Here is a 17,945-nt window from a genome sequence, read left to right as displayed (position 1 = left end):
GGTCACACACACACTCTAGGGAAGCTAAAATTTCATCATGCCAGTGCATTATATCTATTACTAAGAGTTTATCCTCTGAAAATAGGTCTGAATCCTTTATCTGTTGGAGAAATATAAATGCTAATGTGTATCTTCACATCATTTTCTGCTGTTTGTATCTCCTTTACAATTTTTACATTCTCTGCAGAATTTTGAAAAGAAATTAGTTAGAGGATGTTGGTAATTCTAGGGATATATTCTCAGTAAGTGGGTCCAAAATTCAAGCTTGAGACAAATCAGCCCCACTTAAAATGTTCCAGTGACACATTTAAAATTGCTTATGTGAGTTACATTTCAGCAGATAATACTGAACTCGTTTTGAATGTCATGCCATAGGAACAACAGAAATTCGTCCTGATCTTTAATATGTCAAAAAACTAGAATTATTCATAGTGTATCTAAATAATATACTTTTTTAAAGAAAACCTTTGATTTAAATAAATGTGGATGGATTTCAAACTACCCTATGTAATCTTAGTTGGAAAAAAAACGTGGCAGCCTTCTTGAAGATACAGTATAAATGTGTTGATAAGATTGAGAAAAAAAATCCTTCCTTCCTTCCTTCCTTCCTTCCTTCCTTCCTTCCTTCCTTCCTTCCTTCCTTCCTTCCTTCCTTCCTTCCTTCCTTTCTATGTGAATTTCATCCCAGGTATGCGAAGGATATTTATTTTTCATATTTGAATGCAGGATGTATGTGTACAGACCAAGCCAAGTTTGGTCTCCCCCTCCACTCCTTCATGATTTTTGCCTGAAATAGCCTTGGTATTTAAAATCAGACCTAATATCTACTTCTTTATTAAGGATGTGCTGTGGAAATTATGCTAATTAAGCTAGACTGTAATTATAGACTAGAAAGATTATTTCACAGTCAGAATTGAATTGTTGTAGATAAATGTGCATTAACTTAATCGTGTGCAGATAATTAGTTTTTCTATTTACTGAGGGAGGGTAAAAAGAGATGTAATCAGTTACAGAAAGCTTTGCTCACTCAACTGAACGCATATCTATTGGGATTCCAATAATGAGCATTTTCCTGACATCTGTCTCCATTTTTTTCTCTTGTAATTAAAATGGTCAGTAGTGACTAATTAACCTATTTAACTTTATTTCCATTTATGACATTTCTTGTACAACAGAGTTAAATCTGTTCTATATACAGGACATATTTGCAATTATATTTGTACTTTCAGATAAATAAAGGTATTATTTCAGATAAAGGGCTGAAATGTATAGCATTGTCAGTACATATACATCGCTCTTATCTCCTGCTGAGGAAAAAAGGGAGTTACGAATATTGATAGAGTATAATTGATGTGTTATTTATTTTGCACTTCATACCTCATTCATGTCATGTCAGAATTTTGAATTTAATGCTTTTTCAAGGGAAGGGAAGAAAGTAAAGCATCTTGCATGTTGTCAGTACACCACATGTATCTCTGGGTGGATAGGATACAGACAAGAAGATTGTAGTTTATCAAATATTCTAAATGAGAAATCCTAGCTTGCATAGAACACAGTGAGCATACTTCAGGTAAAAGTGGCCTTTGCAGGTGGTTGTGGAAACAAATCAAAATGTGTTAAAGATTATATGTAGTGTCTTCATTGTTAAAAGGAAAACATGTAGTGGTGTGGGTGTAAATAAGGTTAGATATCTAGTCTCCATATTCTCTATGGTATTGACAAAATATGAAAGCCTTGACTGATGAACTCATGTTGAGTGTTGTAGAGCTGTATCGGTGGTGATACTGGTGTCAATAGCATATGGAAGTGTGACTTAAAATGGAAGACAAATAAATTGTAATGAATATGAAATAAAATAAATGAAATAAACTAGTGAAAATTGTGACGAGAGAGGGAATGGTGTAATAATGCTGAATGAAGCTGGTTTTAATCTTATGAAATGGAGTCAGTGAATGTATGCAGGGAAGTGAAGCTGTAAGTTTAGTTAATAAGGATGGTATCTTCCAGGTTGCTGGGTGTATGTATGAAAGAAGGTATCTATAGCTTGGTGATTTTCTAATGTTATGCTCAATGAGCCAGACATGATTTTGATAGAAAAATTTGCAACTGTTGGAACAAATTAACCCAGAAAACAGAAAAAACAACTGGGCCTTTTACAGACCCAAAAATGAGTAAGAAAAGTGACTTTTAATGAGTATCTGTTTATTGAAAGTTCTATTTGTTTTGAATGTGTGCTTTAGACACAAGTATAAAAGTCTTTGCAGACACACACACAATATTTTCAACAAGCCCAAAGGTGATGAGAAATTTTGGATGTGGGATAGCCCATTTTGGGGATCCTGTCAAATTTGGTCTTGGGAAGAATGGTTAGGGAAGAAGAGAAAAGATGTGAAGCAAACTGGAGTGAAAATAGAACCACTGCAGAAAGAGAAAATATAACTCTTACATTATCAAGTATTCGATTATTTTTCTAAAGAAATTGTTACCTACAGAAATGGTGATTTATCTGCATGGACATCATGTGTTTGATAACTTTGTTTATGAAATATACAAGCAACAAATTTCAGCATTCTGTGTTCATTCAAACTCCCTTTATATGTCAGTAAAATCTAAATGAGATTTTAAAAATATTCAATGCAAAGATGCAAAAATTTAGAAAATCCAAAATGGAGGAAATACTGACCGTATATAACCAATATAATGAAAATTTTACCATAAATCTGGCTATATACTTATTAATATGCTATTAATATATTAATATAATATCCCCAAAAGATATCAAAGGATCATATGATCATATCATATGGATCTGTGAACCCTCAAAACTTTTATACCTCCACTATGGAAAGTCTGATATCTACCCTTTTGAATACATTCTTTGGGGAGTTCAGTACAGATAGTCCTCAACTTACAACTGGTTGCTAAGCAAAACATTTAGAATTTTGACGGATCTCCTCAGGGCTACTTAGGACCTGTTTCCAAACTTCCAACAGAGATCGCCCTCTCCCTAGTCACCTGACTGCACGTTAGGTGCTTAGCAAGTAGTCCTTATTTATGGCCATTTGCAGTTTTCCACCGTCATGTGACCACATTTTAATGCATTTTTGCTAAAAAAAAACACACCCTACGTTTACTTCCTATTTTCATCAAAAGCTACCCATAGCAAACAATTGGTTTGCTTAACAATCTTGACATTCATTTAACAATGACTGCAAAAAGGATTTTGGGGAGGTCCATTAAAATCATAAGTCGAGGACTACCTGTACATCCTAAATATAGCAAACTAGATTTGTTGATAACATTTTGATAGAGATGTGTCGTAGGTTTTGATTCTGTTATGGAGTGTTAAGAAGGCATCTCAGTGCCTTTGAGGTGGCCAAAGCATATGCCCATGAAGCAGATATTTTCTCACAGAATTTTATTACAGGCCAGTGTTTGAATTAAAGCTAATTTCAAATTATGCTGTGCAATTTCTCCTTGAAGAATAGAACAAAGCAATCACAGTGAAAAGATTATTACATTTCTGTTTACATCTTTACTGTCACTTACGTTTTAGCATTGTAGTGATTGAATCACAGAATTTTACTCCCAGTGAATCCACTATAATTAGTAGTACAATAGTGTTAAAGAGAATATGAACATGTTGGAAACTAAATGAAAACAATAGGGAAGAGCAATTATTCCAATCTATGTTCAGACGGTCTTCCATATTAAGATCATGTGCAACTTTACTGCTTTTCCAAATTTCAAGCTGATATTCACTACACATTTGTCTTTTATATTTTATTCTTGCACTTTTTCTCATAAAGTTCTAACGGAAAAATAAGAAAGTGAGAATGTCCATTATTCTACACTAAATTCACACTAATGATATAGCAATTACTGAAGGGCCATATTTCACAGCAGTTTAATATACCGTACCTTTGTGAAGACAAATGATTAAGAGAGCAACTTAGCAAATACATGACCGCTGAATTGCCCACAACAATTACACCTGCATCTGGAATGAGTAGAGTGTAACAAAGCAGGAAAGGAAGGATTAAACACACAAACCCTATGTTTCTGACAAATCAGACGTATGCTTCAGCTTTCTGAGTTCATTTTTGAATAAGTGTTTTTAATTAGTTATGATTTTTAAATTTTTCCACTGTCAAATAAGACATGCTTTAGTATTTTCTGTGTCATCATAATCAGAGTTACCATGTTCTGTTTTGTATTCAGTGATAATATGGACTCGTCCCATTCAACCCCTAGATTTATTCCCTCTAACAGCAACATAGCCGGTACAGTGCTAGGTTGCAAAGAGACATACGTATCATTTTATACATGAAGATTACATCACAGATCTAAATTAGGGATGACTTTGTCTTATTTTATTAGTGATTGACTTAAACCCTCCCTCTTTAGGGAATTGTTTAATGAGGATTTTCAAATATTGATACGCTGGGTGCTTCAATTAATCATGTTTGCTTTCATATTCCTGTGTAGAAAGAAACTTGCTAGTTCTGTAGAGAGAGCCCAATTTATCCATCTTTTCTTTTTTCCTCCTCCTCCTCTGAATAATCTCTGTAGGAGATGTGCTACCAGATATGTCTCCTCTTTGAAATCAGGAAGTTGGAATGGAATTGGAACTGATGTTGGGTGACTTTTTGAAAGTCTCTCTTATATATAGTATGAGCGATGATCTCAGAAAGGTGGGGCAAAATGTTTCTTGATTAATACTTAGATGGGACTCCACCAGATATCTCAGGATTGTAAACTAAGCTAAAAAACAAAAAATGGAAGAAAGAAGTGCAAAATCTTGCAGTATCAACGTGCCATGTAGCTACTATTAATTAAATTCAGCTCAAACCAGTGTGTATGTGTGTGTATCTGTATAATACAGATGCAGTATAATAGTTAAAAAGAAAGCAAACAGTTGAAGAGTGCTGACAAGCACTAATAATTTCTGTCTGCATTTAGTAGTAAAGCAATTTAGTCTCCAGTCTTTATTACAGCCCCTTTCTCCCTCACTACTTTATAAGTGTCCTTTCCCCCACATGTTATTTTACTTCAAGATAGAATAATTGGCAGGTTAACTATCTCAATTGATAATGTAGTAATACTCTGAGCAACTACCATAAGATATAATGAGATAATTTTTCAAACATGTTATATCAGTTGAAGGAGTACAAGTGCTTATGGGACTTTTGCCATTCTATCTAAGCATTTTAAATTTCTTGCAAATATTTTTTAACAGCATGTTGTAAGTTCAGGATTTTTTATGTCCTTCTTTTGCTTTTCACTAGAGAGATGCATGTTGCAAGAAATTCTTCTCAGAGAAACAAGGCAACAATATATGCATTTTGAATTATTTTAGACCAACACTTCTATCTGTGTCTCAGCTTTTCCACAATTCTTAGTGCATATTTTACATAACAGAAAACAAAGAATCTTACATTAATTCAATAGGACTGCTAATAGCCAAACAGGAGAATAATGAATTTTCATAATGCAGTAGTAAATGGAGGGAGATAGATAGATAGATAGATAGATAGATAGATAGATAGATAGATAGATAGATAGATAGATAGATAGATAGATAGATAGATAGATAGATAGATAGATGATAGATGATAGATAGATAACAGAACCAAATCCTTAAAGGAAAACCAAAAGCCTCCAATGTATTGTTGGAGATGAGGCTGTTGATCTAGAAAGCCTCTAGTTATACAATCACCTCTGTATGAGAAATACATCCAGTGCTACAAAGTTTAATCATGTTCATCCCTCCCGTCTTTCCTCCTCCTCAACCTATTTTGTGAGGATAAAGCTGAAATCCTTCAAAGATAAGGGATGATGTGTGCATTATGCTATTACAAGATATGTGGTTCTTTTTTCCTGTGTTATGTTTTTTGAGCCCCATCCTAAATTATCACTTTCCCAGTGTTGACAAGGTAAAGGGGCTTCAATAGAAAAAAGAGCAAAATTTCTTCTCTTTTAGTGTAACCTTCAGGAATGCTGGATGGCAATTTCTTTCACTAGCAGTCAGCTTAAGTAATGGGATGTAAAATATAGCACATCCGGGGGTCACCAGGGTGGCAATATAGCTTGAACAGAGATCCTTCAAACATGATTCAGTAATGCTTTAAACCTGGTATTCGCTAATACAGCCCATCTTTTTGTAGCTTCTATGTGAACTTGTAAAAAGTTACAACTGGATTTTAATGAATCAGTTCCTTAACAGTTGCACTTTTTAAAGCTCTTCTAGAAGCCCGAAAAAGCATAGCCACCTTGTATTGAAAGCAGAGAGGTATGCCTGCCCAAGGTCCGAAGCATTTGTGCAGAAAAATGTTCAAAACATGCACAAACCTGGCAGTTAGTGGGCACTTTAGTTCAAGGGTTTTTTTTGTTTGTTGGGGTGGGTGGTATCATCTGGCTCTTATAGAAGGGATACTTGTTGCTAAACAGTTGCACTTGTAATAATTACTAAAATGTTTTTTAACGAAGTTTTATATTTTAAAACTTCAGAGTTACAGTATGATTTGCCATCTACTTAAGAGGACAGAAATAAAAACTTATTTTGTGTATTGGTAATACATCATTTCTACTTTGTAGTTTGGTAATAACCACCACTGTCTTTGCATGATCTGGTGCAAAGTGCATCCATTAAAAAAAGTAGTAGCTTAACAAGATTACTTACATTTTACTAAGATTTTGTGGCCTTAAACTATATCACGGCTGTCTTCTAGTAAAGCAAATTTTAAAAGACTGAACTATAGTATCCAAACACTAATCTAACTCTGTGAGATGTTGAGCCTATTTCATTTTCTACTGGGGATTAAAAGGCCCAGACCTTACAGGCTTTTCATCTGAAATTAGATTTTTAAAAATGCTGTGAAAACAAACGCTGATTTAAACTATTAATCCATATACTACTGTTCCTTTCTCTGTGCTAATTGCTTTCCATCTGATTTGATTGCCTTTTCTTCATTTGTTGTTTGCTTTATGACAGTTAAAAAGCTAACTTTGTCTATTCAAACTTTGAAAAACTCTTGATGTAAATTGTTTGTAAATAAATAAGAATAAATATTTCATGAATCTACAGTAACCAAAAGAGTCTATTATTGTCCAATTTGCTGTCTTAGCTATTCATACATACAGTATCCTCTCATTGCAGCTTTGTTAAATACTTCATGTTTAGAGACAATATATCTTTGTATATAATATATTGGAGGGTAAAATGAAATAGTTCCTATCTTAACTTTTTTATTTTTGGCCTTTCAAAAACATCTGGCTGGCCATGATTGGAAACAATGTTGAATTAAATGGATTTCATTGCCTCAGTCAGCAGTGAAACAAAGTGATGAAAAATAGTGGGGGGGGGGGGAAATACCAAGGGCATGAAAAATTATAATTACAACATCAGCCTCAGAAATTTGCTTTTTTTTTCTTTTAAATGACTGGTGCCATTTTTATTAAATGGTTCCTATAGAAATTTTGTTGTACAGTGCTGCAGGAGAAGTTTTTTCCAAACAGAAATGATTTTATTTTAACGGCTTGATTAGTACAGTATCCTGTTGCATAACAAATTATGGCTAGTGTTGAAGGAAAAGTCTTCATCATGGTCCAGTCCAAGCCGGGAATAAACAACATGGCAACTGCTTTAGAAAAAAGGTTGTGGTTTATTGAAGAGGAGAGCCAGACAGAAAGATGGCTCTGGAAGAAAAGAGAGTGAGCACATGTAGGGAGTGGATTTTTATACCCTCTGGAGCCTTTTGTTTGGAGTTGTTCCTGTGGCATGAACTTTGAACTGAGTCTGAGTGTGCCTTTCTGGTATTCTGATGGTGGTGGGTTAATTCTATTATGTCCCAAAGATCATATCCTGCTTCCCTGGGGCTATGGCTGATGACTCTTGGATTTTTGGCGAGAGGGATTGTTGATTCTAGGGATCTTTCTTCCTTCCTGACTCTAGTCTTTCTGACAAAATTATCACATCTGCATTTCTGCAGACTTGATTTCTGTTTGGGACAGAGAGACTTGTGGGGTTGGTTTCTGCCTTTAAAATCCTTTAGGGAAATATATTCTGCCTTTTAAATATTTTGAAGAATATTTCTTTCTCTGGGGGGGCTGACTTCCCACACTAGAAATTAATATACTAAACCGTGGAAATTTGCTATAACTAAGGGATATTTGTCATACTGCCCAGAGTCTCATGGTAAAACAGTGTTAATGGTGAGATATGTAACAGTGTCTATATTCTCCATTCAGTACGCATGTGTTTGTTTGCAACACCTTTTCTCCAAACAGAAAGTGACGCAAATCTGCAAATGAAGACAAATGATTTTCTGTAACACAACAAACAATAAATAACGGCTAATTTTTCTGATGGAGGGGAGAAAGCTCTTATGCTTTATTGATATTTAATCTTTCTTTTGAATACCTTACACTACCCTACCAAAATCTAAATAGGCATGTGGCATGTTTGCTAGGCTAAGATTTAGTTGCAAATTTTCACATTAATCATTTTGGTAACTCTAGAATTACATTCCCAATCTCTGCTGGTATTCAGTTATCAATCAACTTTATTTTGGTAGGCATGCCATGTAGATTAAAATTAAAATAGCATTGAGAAGCTGACACAAGCTAGCCACAAGATGGGGATAGCCAAACCATAGTTTGTAGGATATAGTCAAGTTCTTTGAGTTCGCATGTGACCATGGTGCACAAATCATAAAAGCTGGTTCATATCAGATGCATAATATGGTAACCCAATATAATAGCATTATAAAACATTGGGGTCTAGTTTGGCCTCCCTTCAGCAGCTTTTCCCAATAATCTAAATAGAGAAAATCTCTCTAACCAGCTGCCCCTCCATTCTGATCTGCCTCCAAAGTATCAGTTGCCTACTGTCTACTGCCTTGGATGGCATACAAATTGAAGTGGACAAGAATGTGCTTTTTCTTGAGACTGAAGAATGGAAGAACCAGGGCGCATTCATTTTCAGATCATTATATGTATGCTTCCTATTAGTTCTAAATCAGTTCTGTGAAGTTTGTAGATATTCAAATATGCAAAATGAAGAAATATCATTGGTTTTCATGGAAGCCAAAAGGAATTGATACTATTTTAGGTTTCTGAAATAATATGGACTAAAGGCCCACATTACCTACAATGCTTTATTGATTGAAAATACATTATTACTTGGCATATCAAGTTTATACTCCACTGCAGAGTGCTAGGATTATTTTATCTTTTAAAATACACTTTTTTGTAGAAATGAATGAGTCCACTCTTGAGATCCAATTATTGCACAACTAGAACAACTGTTACCTATAATATACAAGTGCTGTTTTTACTTGCTTTTAACAGATGCTGTTCAGAATGTAATAGATTTATCCCAGTTAATACTGTACTAATTTAAATTAATACACAGTCTGATCTCTATTGCCAGCCAATCTTGCAAAGCAGATATATTCTATTATATAGCTGGTTTATACCCATTTGTTGTGCATTTATTTCCATGTGCAGACAGTCAGTGTTCTAAACAGTATATTGGGAAAATTGGCAATGTCTAGCATTGCTCTTTTAGAAAAGTATCTGTTTTAAGGTTTGAATTTATTTTATTTTATTTTAATTCCATTTATATCCCGCCCTTCTCCGAAGACTCAGGGCGGCTTACAAGCTTAGTCGGAGGATTTAAAAATTGATTCTCATTTTGAGCCTGGGACCCCAAAAACATTGTGTAAAGTCAACTATATCTTTTATAAATGTACATTTGGTTTTAAGACTTTGAAATGTGCATTGTTGCAGATTATTGCGAAAACGGTCGTAAATGTAGATCGTGCTGGAGTGCATTATTAATATGATGCAGTTGTGGAGACTTAAGGAAAGCAAAGAAAAATACAAAATTAAGTTTTCACTGAACTCATTCAATAAAGCCTTGTTTTCAGAATTTAATACAATAGAAATCATTTGTCCAACAGTCATACATACATACCTCCATACAGTGACTGAAATCAGGTACGATGCTAAGCTGTGCATAGTTTCAGATTCTGGTTAAAAGTAATAAAACTTCCTGATTTTGTAATCGTAGCTTATTGTAAGTTAATTTTCACACCTGCCAGCATTTTTTTCCAAGCCTGATGAAAGGTGCAGAAAATAATATAAAGTACAGAAGTGATTGATAAACAGAACAATGTCTTCTATGTGCATTTCTGTTTCTCAAACTCTATGGACTTGCATGGATGAAACAAAGATAACAAAGATTAGCCTTTCTCACCCACATTTGAGAGTACCAATCCTGACTGGATTTCCATATTTTTGTTTAAAATTAGAATAAATAGAAAAACATATTATTTCAAATATGTGCCACTGAGAGTAGAGTAGTGTAGTGTAATAGAAGAGGAATAGAATAGAATAGAATAGAATTGGAATTAGAATTCCATTTTCAAAATGAATAAGTAGTATTCTATTCATTCTAAAAAAATCACCTGCATTTTTTGATTCATATAAAAATTCATTTACCAATTAATCTTTGCAAACTATTCCTGTTGTCAGAATTCTTTTGTTTCTCAACTGGTCTATAAAAGGTTAGTGAAGGAAAAGATTTATTTCTGCCTTTTAAAAAGTAATGTTATAAATATTAATTTTACATTAGCCACAGTTTACATGACATCTTGATTTTTATTCATTGAGAACATCAGTGGAACAGGGAGTAATATAAAATAAAAGAACATATCTTTATTTCTGCTCTACAACAAGTTTAAATTCTAGGTCACAGGATAAAAGGTTTAAAAATAATATCTATAATCAGTGATAATTGTGAATTGTGCATGTTGTGTTCTATAACTTATTAATTTGTTCCAAACATCTTGCTTCTGTATATGATGAAATATTCTGGAATATAATCTTAAAATATAATAAAACTATTTTTGTCGGTGATTACATTAATTTTGAATCAGTTTAATTTAGTTTTCTAGCCCATTTAGAATTTTGAGAGCCTCTTGCAGGAGTTCCACAGAATGATTGCCATGGGATGGTTGTTCATAAAATGATTAGCACTGTGGACATTATTAATCATAAAATGTCCATTTATCCAAAGCCTGATAGTTGGATTGCTGTCTCTCATGATGGTGCCAACATCCAGCTTACCTTTTCTTTTTTCTACTGGGCAGATGGGCACAGTTTTAAACAAACACTGAACTATGAGCAATTGCTACTTTTGTGTATAAAATGACAATATGCATTTTTAATGATTACAAATATTGCAGGAAAAAAAATCCTTACTGCATCTTTACAGAAAAGGCAGTTGAGTAGGTGACTCAGAATATGGACTCCATTTTAAACTCACTTTCTCCTAAACGCATGATCTGGACCAAATGCACATATTTACACAACCAGAGACAACATGAGAGAATAGAAATATTCAGAGATATACCATGTTACTTTGTTATACAGAAAGGGAAAAACCTGGTTTCTTCCTAAGCATTCTTTTTTAGTAAGAAATTTTTATTTCTTCATCTCTCCAAGAATTGTTCCAAAGTGTCTTAGATAAACAATAGTATGTAACAATAATAAAGTAAAATGTATTCCTTTGAAATAAAAATGAACATCATAAAACTGATTACATAGGTGTATGTGCTTGTGTATGGTGCATATTCTGGTTTAGTGACCAAGGATCAGTCTTTAGCTCAGCATGAGTTACAAATGCAGGAAATAAATACAAGAGAGTTAAATTCATGTCATGAACCTAGCAATGAATTTTATCTCCTAGGAGTATAATATGCACTCGCCAAAAGAAAGGAGAATTAAATTCTTCATTTTTCAGAAGTATTGAGTTGTTTAGTACAAAACATATATGTGGCAGTTGCCAGATATCTAGATTGATTTGAAGGCAGAAAAAAGAAGAAATTATTTATAAAAGCAAATAATATGGTTATATTTATACACTCTACACATACTGTACATATATCTCTATTTGTGTATGGAGATTATATGTGTGTGTGTGTGTGTGTGTATATGCATGCATACATACATACATACATACATACATACATATATATATATATATATATATATATATATATATATATATATACACACATACACATGCACATACATACATACACTGCTCAAAAAAATAACGGGAACAGAAAATAAGACATCCTACTATTAAATACAGTACATTGTGTTGTTTAAGTGTTCCCTTTATTTTTTTTGATACACACACACACGCACACGCACACACACACATACATACACATATACAGAGAGAGAGAGAGAGAGAGAGATGTGTACAGATAGTCATATAAGTATATATACCTGCATGCATGTACACATATACATGATAATTTTGCTGGAACGCTAAGAGAAGCTATTTAGGGGAAGGCTTTGATTTGGAAATAGCAGAGGTAGCATAAAACAAGCTGAAGTAAAGAAAGGAATCTCCTGCCTCCATAAAAGTAGTGCATTGGTCCTGTCTGTTGAAGAGAATGGGCTAAAGGTTGCATATTTGAAGGAATAGTGACTGCTTTAAGGGAAGATAGGAAACTGCTTGTATTTGCATCTTATACTGCCTTTTCTTACTGCACAAAGTGACCATTCAGGGCATTAACCTCCAATGTCTTCTCTTGTGAGAAAGCTGCCCCCCTCCCCCCCCAGTCTTATCCCTGGATTGGTATTGTTCCACATCAGTGAGATGGCATGTCTGTGCATATTGGCTGTGCTTTTTGTGTATTTTATTTTCTTAATCTTTATCAGGGCTTCCTATAGTGCATTCTATTTCTATTATTTTAGAATAATAGAACTCCAAGAACCTAATCAAATGAAAGCTATTTTCTATAATTATTACCTGTTTAATTAGGGGTGGTAATGGCAGTAATTACCTTTTCATATACATTCCAGAGGTAATATTCCCCCTCACCCCCAAACAATTTCCTGTGAATACATTAAACCGTTCAGCATTTCAACCCCATGGATCTTTTCTTGTTTCTTTGTATGCAGAGAGTTTGGATGGCGAGATCCGGAACTACCGGAAGTTATTCAGATGTTACAGCATCAGTTCCCCTCTGTACAGTCTAACGCTGCTGCTTATTTACAACATTTATGCTTTGGAGACAATAAGATAAAAGCTGAGGTAAGAAAATCATCTAATAGGAGGGGGTATGCCTCTGTGTGTGTGTGTGTGTGTGTGTGTGTTTGTGCGTGTGTCTGCATCTTAATGTTGAAATTCTGAAGGGGCTTTATCAGACCAGTATTAAGCTTCATGGATTACATTTTGGGGGAATAAAGCAAAGGTGCCAATTTCTGAGCCGGAAACGGAAAAAGAACGTGACTCTGAATATACCCAGATAAATATATTACATAATTTTATTATATAATTTTGTTTAGTTGGTAACAAGTATTTGGCTGTAATTGTTACATATACTCCTTTGTTATAGAGTTAAAAGGTTCATACAAGGTTAAAGGTACTAAATATTTGTAAAGCGTGTGTTGTAACTGGGTTAATTATGACAAGTATCCCGGGTCTAACTAAGTCTAGTGCGGGTAAGAAGGCGACAACACAGGGGCAAGGGACGTCCTCAAGCCCTTCCAACCAGAAATCCATAGAGGACATGCTGCAAAGGGAAAGATCTAACTCAAATTCTTTTAAAGACCTACATGCCCTCTTACAAAACATGCATGAGGCAATGGCCAAAAACTATGAAGAGATGAAGAGAGAAATAGGTCAAATAAGAAACGATACTGGTGAACTTAAGGGGAAAATGCAAGCGATAGATGATAAATTTGAAGGGCTCCAACAACAATTAATTAAAAATGAACAAAGGTTACAAGACATGGAAGCTAGAATGGAAAAAGAGGAGAAGAGAGTCGATGATTTAAATGAAACACTTCTCCAGGCAAATAAGGAGTTAGAGACAACAGTTATTTTTCTGGAAGCGGAAAAGGCTGCTCACTACCTACGCTTCCAAAATGTTCAAGAAAAAAGAGGGGAAGATTTGCTGGTTTTGATGGCAGAATTAATGGCAAAGGCACTTGGTGTAGGGAAGGAGGAAATGTTGGCGGAAATTGACGAAACATACAGGGTCCAAACTAATTACGCGAGGAGACATAATCTCCCTAAAGAAGTACATGTAAGACTGGTTAAGAAATCAATCCGGGATGAGCTTCTGCATAGATCTAGAGAGGAGCCAATAGAGTTTCGCGGACAACCAATTACTATCCTTAAACAGATACCTAAAAGGATGAGGGACTTGAGACGTGGCTACCAATTTTTAACATCAAAATTAATTAGTGAAAATGTAAATTTTAGATGGTTAACTCCAGAAGGTATTTTAGTCACATGGCAGGATAGAAGGCACAGATTGGACTCGATAGAGAAGGCAGAAGACTTCTACAAACTTCATTTTAATAGCCAGGATGAAGCAGAAACAGAAGATCAAGATGGAAGGGAGGTAAGAGAAAGAGACACAAGACGGATAGCTATGGAAGGGAAAGACTTAGGAATAGAGGACAGAAGGAATAAACCTGGAGAGTCAACAGAGAAACATGGAGCTAGGGATAAGGATGAGAGAGAGCCCCGAATTACGAGATCTACAAAAACTAGAAATAAGTAAGACAAAGGGAGGTGAGTGTAGAATTCTGTCTGTAAACATTAATGGTTTAAACTCGCCAGTTAAAAGGCGGAAATTTTTTAATAAGCTTATTCACCAACAATTAGATATCGTCGCAATCCAAGAAGTCCACATAAAGGAACAACAAAAACATCTGCTAGCCCAACCAAAAATAGGGAATTTATTCGTTTCTTTAGACCGACAAAAGAAAAAGAGAGGAGTGGCATTATATGTAAATCAGAAATTGGCAGCGAAACAAATTTATAATGATAAAGAGGGTAGAATACTGATAGTTGAGGTGTTCATCAATTTTGATAGCACTTTTTGCTTATTTTGTTTCCCTTACAGCTGTGTCTTGATGAGAGGGAAAATACAATTTCATCTGGTTTAGTTAGGCTAAAGAGAAATAATTGGTTCTCTAAAATATCACTTTTCAAAAGCTGCTCAGTACAAAATCAAAGTATTATTACTTTATATTAACCTGTTTAAGCATCCTTGTTTAAAAAAAAAATGAGGACCCAGATTGTTGGGGGCAATAAGCTGACTTTGTAATAATGCCGCTTGGAGGGGGGGGGGGCGAAAGCCCTAATAAGCAGGCATATACATAGAATGAAGGCTATTGCTAAGCACATTGATTTGTGCTTTAAATTGTAAGCCGCCCTGAGTCTTCGGAGAAGGGCGGGATATAAAAAAAAGCAGGCACCTCTGTTTTTTGTGCAATATGATAGTTATCTGATCCAGACAGTTTTGTGTTCAGTTGATCTTGAAAGCAAGTGAAGGCCTTCTATCATTTCTTCTCAGAAGTATGTGAGGGCATGTAGCATTACTCTACACCTCTTTCTACAAGAATACATGATTTATTTAGTTCACATAGGACAATGGGAGCTAAGGAGAAATCATATCAATGGGGGTAGTTATAAATGTTTTACCAAAAACTGTACAGGTAGTCCTTGCTTATTGACCATTCAGTCAATGACCAGTCAAAGTTATAATCGCTCTGAAAAACAAGACTTAAAAATGGTCTTCAAAGTTACAGCCATCGCAGCATTCCTGTGTTCATATGGTTATGTATTTGGCACTTGGCAAGTGGCTCACATTTATGACAGTCACAGTATCCTGCAGTCATGTGATCTCCGTAGGCAACTTCATAGGCAGCTTCCAATAAGCAAAGTCAATGAGGAAACCAGCAGGAAATCACAAGCCACAGTCATGTTGCGATTATCGACCTGTGGTAATTTGTTTAACTGTATCCAGAGCTAACAAAACTGCCATTGTAATTTGGTGCTTAATGACCATGCTGCTTAGTGATGAGTTGTGAATCCCTATTGCAGCTGGTAAATGAGTATATGTGGTCAGTAAATGAGGACACCTGTAGTTGTAATTTTGTTTTAAAAAGATTTTGCATTTCAGAAACATTATTATTCTCATATGTATAGTTTCCCAATATGTTTTCATTTTCACAATCAGTTTCTAGTTAATCTTTCATTAAGATGATTATTCATCTCTTGACTTGGAAAAGAAGCTAATAGGTAATAGTACCTTTAAAATGAACACCAGCAGGTCCTTTCCATTGACATCAAACTGTTCACTTTTAGGCTGTTTATGTATGTTGTTCTTTTGCCATTAACTTCAGCAAGTCCTTGGGGAGCCTTAATGATTGAACAGCTGATCAGTCCTTTCTGCACATTAGCTTTTCTGACTAGGTCTTATAGATTGCTCTTCTGTTCAGTTAGAAAATGTGCTTTTTCTGACTTCTTGCTAGAGCTGCAGTAACTCGGCATCGCGAAACTTATTTTTCCATATTCTGAGCAAACAAGATTTAAGCTATGAAATGAGAGCTTGATACAAGTGGCATACTTCCATTTCAGACCTCAAGCAATCCTGGAGTGCTTGATGTGGAATCTTAAAATAAAAAGGATCTCAGAGGTCATCTAGTTCAGGGCACCATTATAGCATCTCTGACAGATGGCCATCTAACTTCAGTTTATACACCTCCAGCAAAGGAATCCACCTCTTCCTGAAGCAATCTATTATATTGTTATAGTTTATTGAATTTAGTTTAGTACAGTCCTTATCAGTAAGAAATTCTTCCTAATGTCCAAACTGCTTCCTTATAATTAAACTCAAAGTTTCCTCTCTTGTCTTCTGGAACAACACTAAACAGAAATGCTTACTGTCTCCTACATGACAGCACTTAAGCTACTTTAAGACAGCTGTCATGTTTCCCTGCAATCGTCTGTTATCAGGCTAAACCACGGGTAGGCAACCTCGGCTCTTTTATGACTCATGGACTTCAACTCCCAGAATTCCTGAGTCAGCTGACTCAGGAATTCTGGGAGTTGAAGTCCATGAGACATAAAAGAGCCGAGGTTGCCTACCCCTGGGCTAAAGATAGCCAACAATTTCTAATGTTCTTTGTATTTCTGTTATAATGATGGCTGCTCTCCTCTGGACATAGTCCAGTTTTCCAGTGTGCTTTCTAAACATAGTGCCCAGAACTGGATGCTACATTATTGGTGCGGTCTAACCAGTACAGAATAGAGAGGAAAGATTACTTCTCTTGATCTTTAAACCATACCTCTGTTAATGCAACTTAGAATTGAATTTGCTTTTTTTTTTCTCAAGTGGGTCGCACTGTTGGCTAATGTTCAGCATGTGAACCATCAAAATATCCTGATAGTTTTCATGCACATTTTACCTGGTACATGGTGGCCTCCGTCATATCTTTGATTTTTTTCCCCCTGTTTGGAGAAGGACTTTCCTTTTGTTTCTGGAATAATAATTCCAGTTTGCCAAGATCTTCCTGAACCTTCATGTTGTTCTCTAACATGTTTGCTACAGTTTATCTTTTTGTTATCCACAAATCTCATAATCTTATTTTGTAACCCTTTATAACTATTTGAATAGTACAGGAGCTAGAACAGAGTATTGCGGTACATTATTTAATTATTCCTACCATCTGGATGTGGAACCATTAATATATGCTTGTTGGGTACAATTGTTTAGGTAGCACAGTGTGCATATAATAGTAGCAAAGACCAATTCATATATTACCATTTTCTCAACTAGGAATTCACCTTTGGTGAAGTCAAGATTTACTTTTCTCATGATCAACTAAACCAGCCACTCTAACAAAAGAGAAGATCAGATTGATTTAGGAATCCTTTACTCCAGATCTGGCTCTGACATTAGCTAAGTACAGCAGCTGCTTCAGGCATAAACCTTAAAAGATGACAAATGACAGCAAGATTTTGAAAAATAAAATTTGTTGCCCTGCCATCTACATTTCTGCAGTCAGATATGGTAAAATATGCCCTTTCGTTACAAGTGCTAAAATAAAGTTCTAATACC

At 35.0% G+C, this 17,945-nt stretch overlaps 1 protein-coding gene across 1 annotated transcript in view; it reads left to right on the top strand.

The window, feature by feature from the left end:
- Positions 1-17,945, top strand: part of CTNND2 (catenin delta 2) — a gene marked incomplete at its 5' end in the record, with an annotated part of 412,468 nt that overhangs the window by 257,176 nt on the left and 137,347 nt on the right. The window contains one exon of the mRNA XM_081326152.1: positions 12,985-13,117. Within this exon, the coding sequence (XP_081182278.1) occupies positions 12,985-13,117 (133 nt within the window). The remainder of the gene's footprint in view (positions 1-12,984; positions 13,118-17,945) is intronic.

The sequence above is a fragment of the Vipera berus genome, assembly GCF_964194415.1.
Source record: "Vipera berus genome assembly, chromosome: 3".
NCBI lineage: Eukaryota > Metazoa > Chordata > Lepidosauria > Squamata > Viperidae > Vipera > Vipera berus.
The sequence above is the reverse complement of the archived record's forward strand: the minus strand, read 5'-3'. Positions and strand labels throughout refer to the sequence as shown.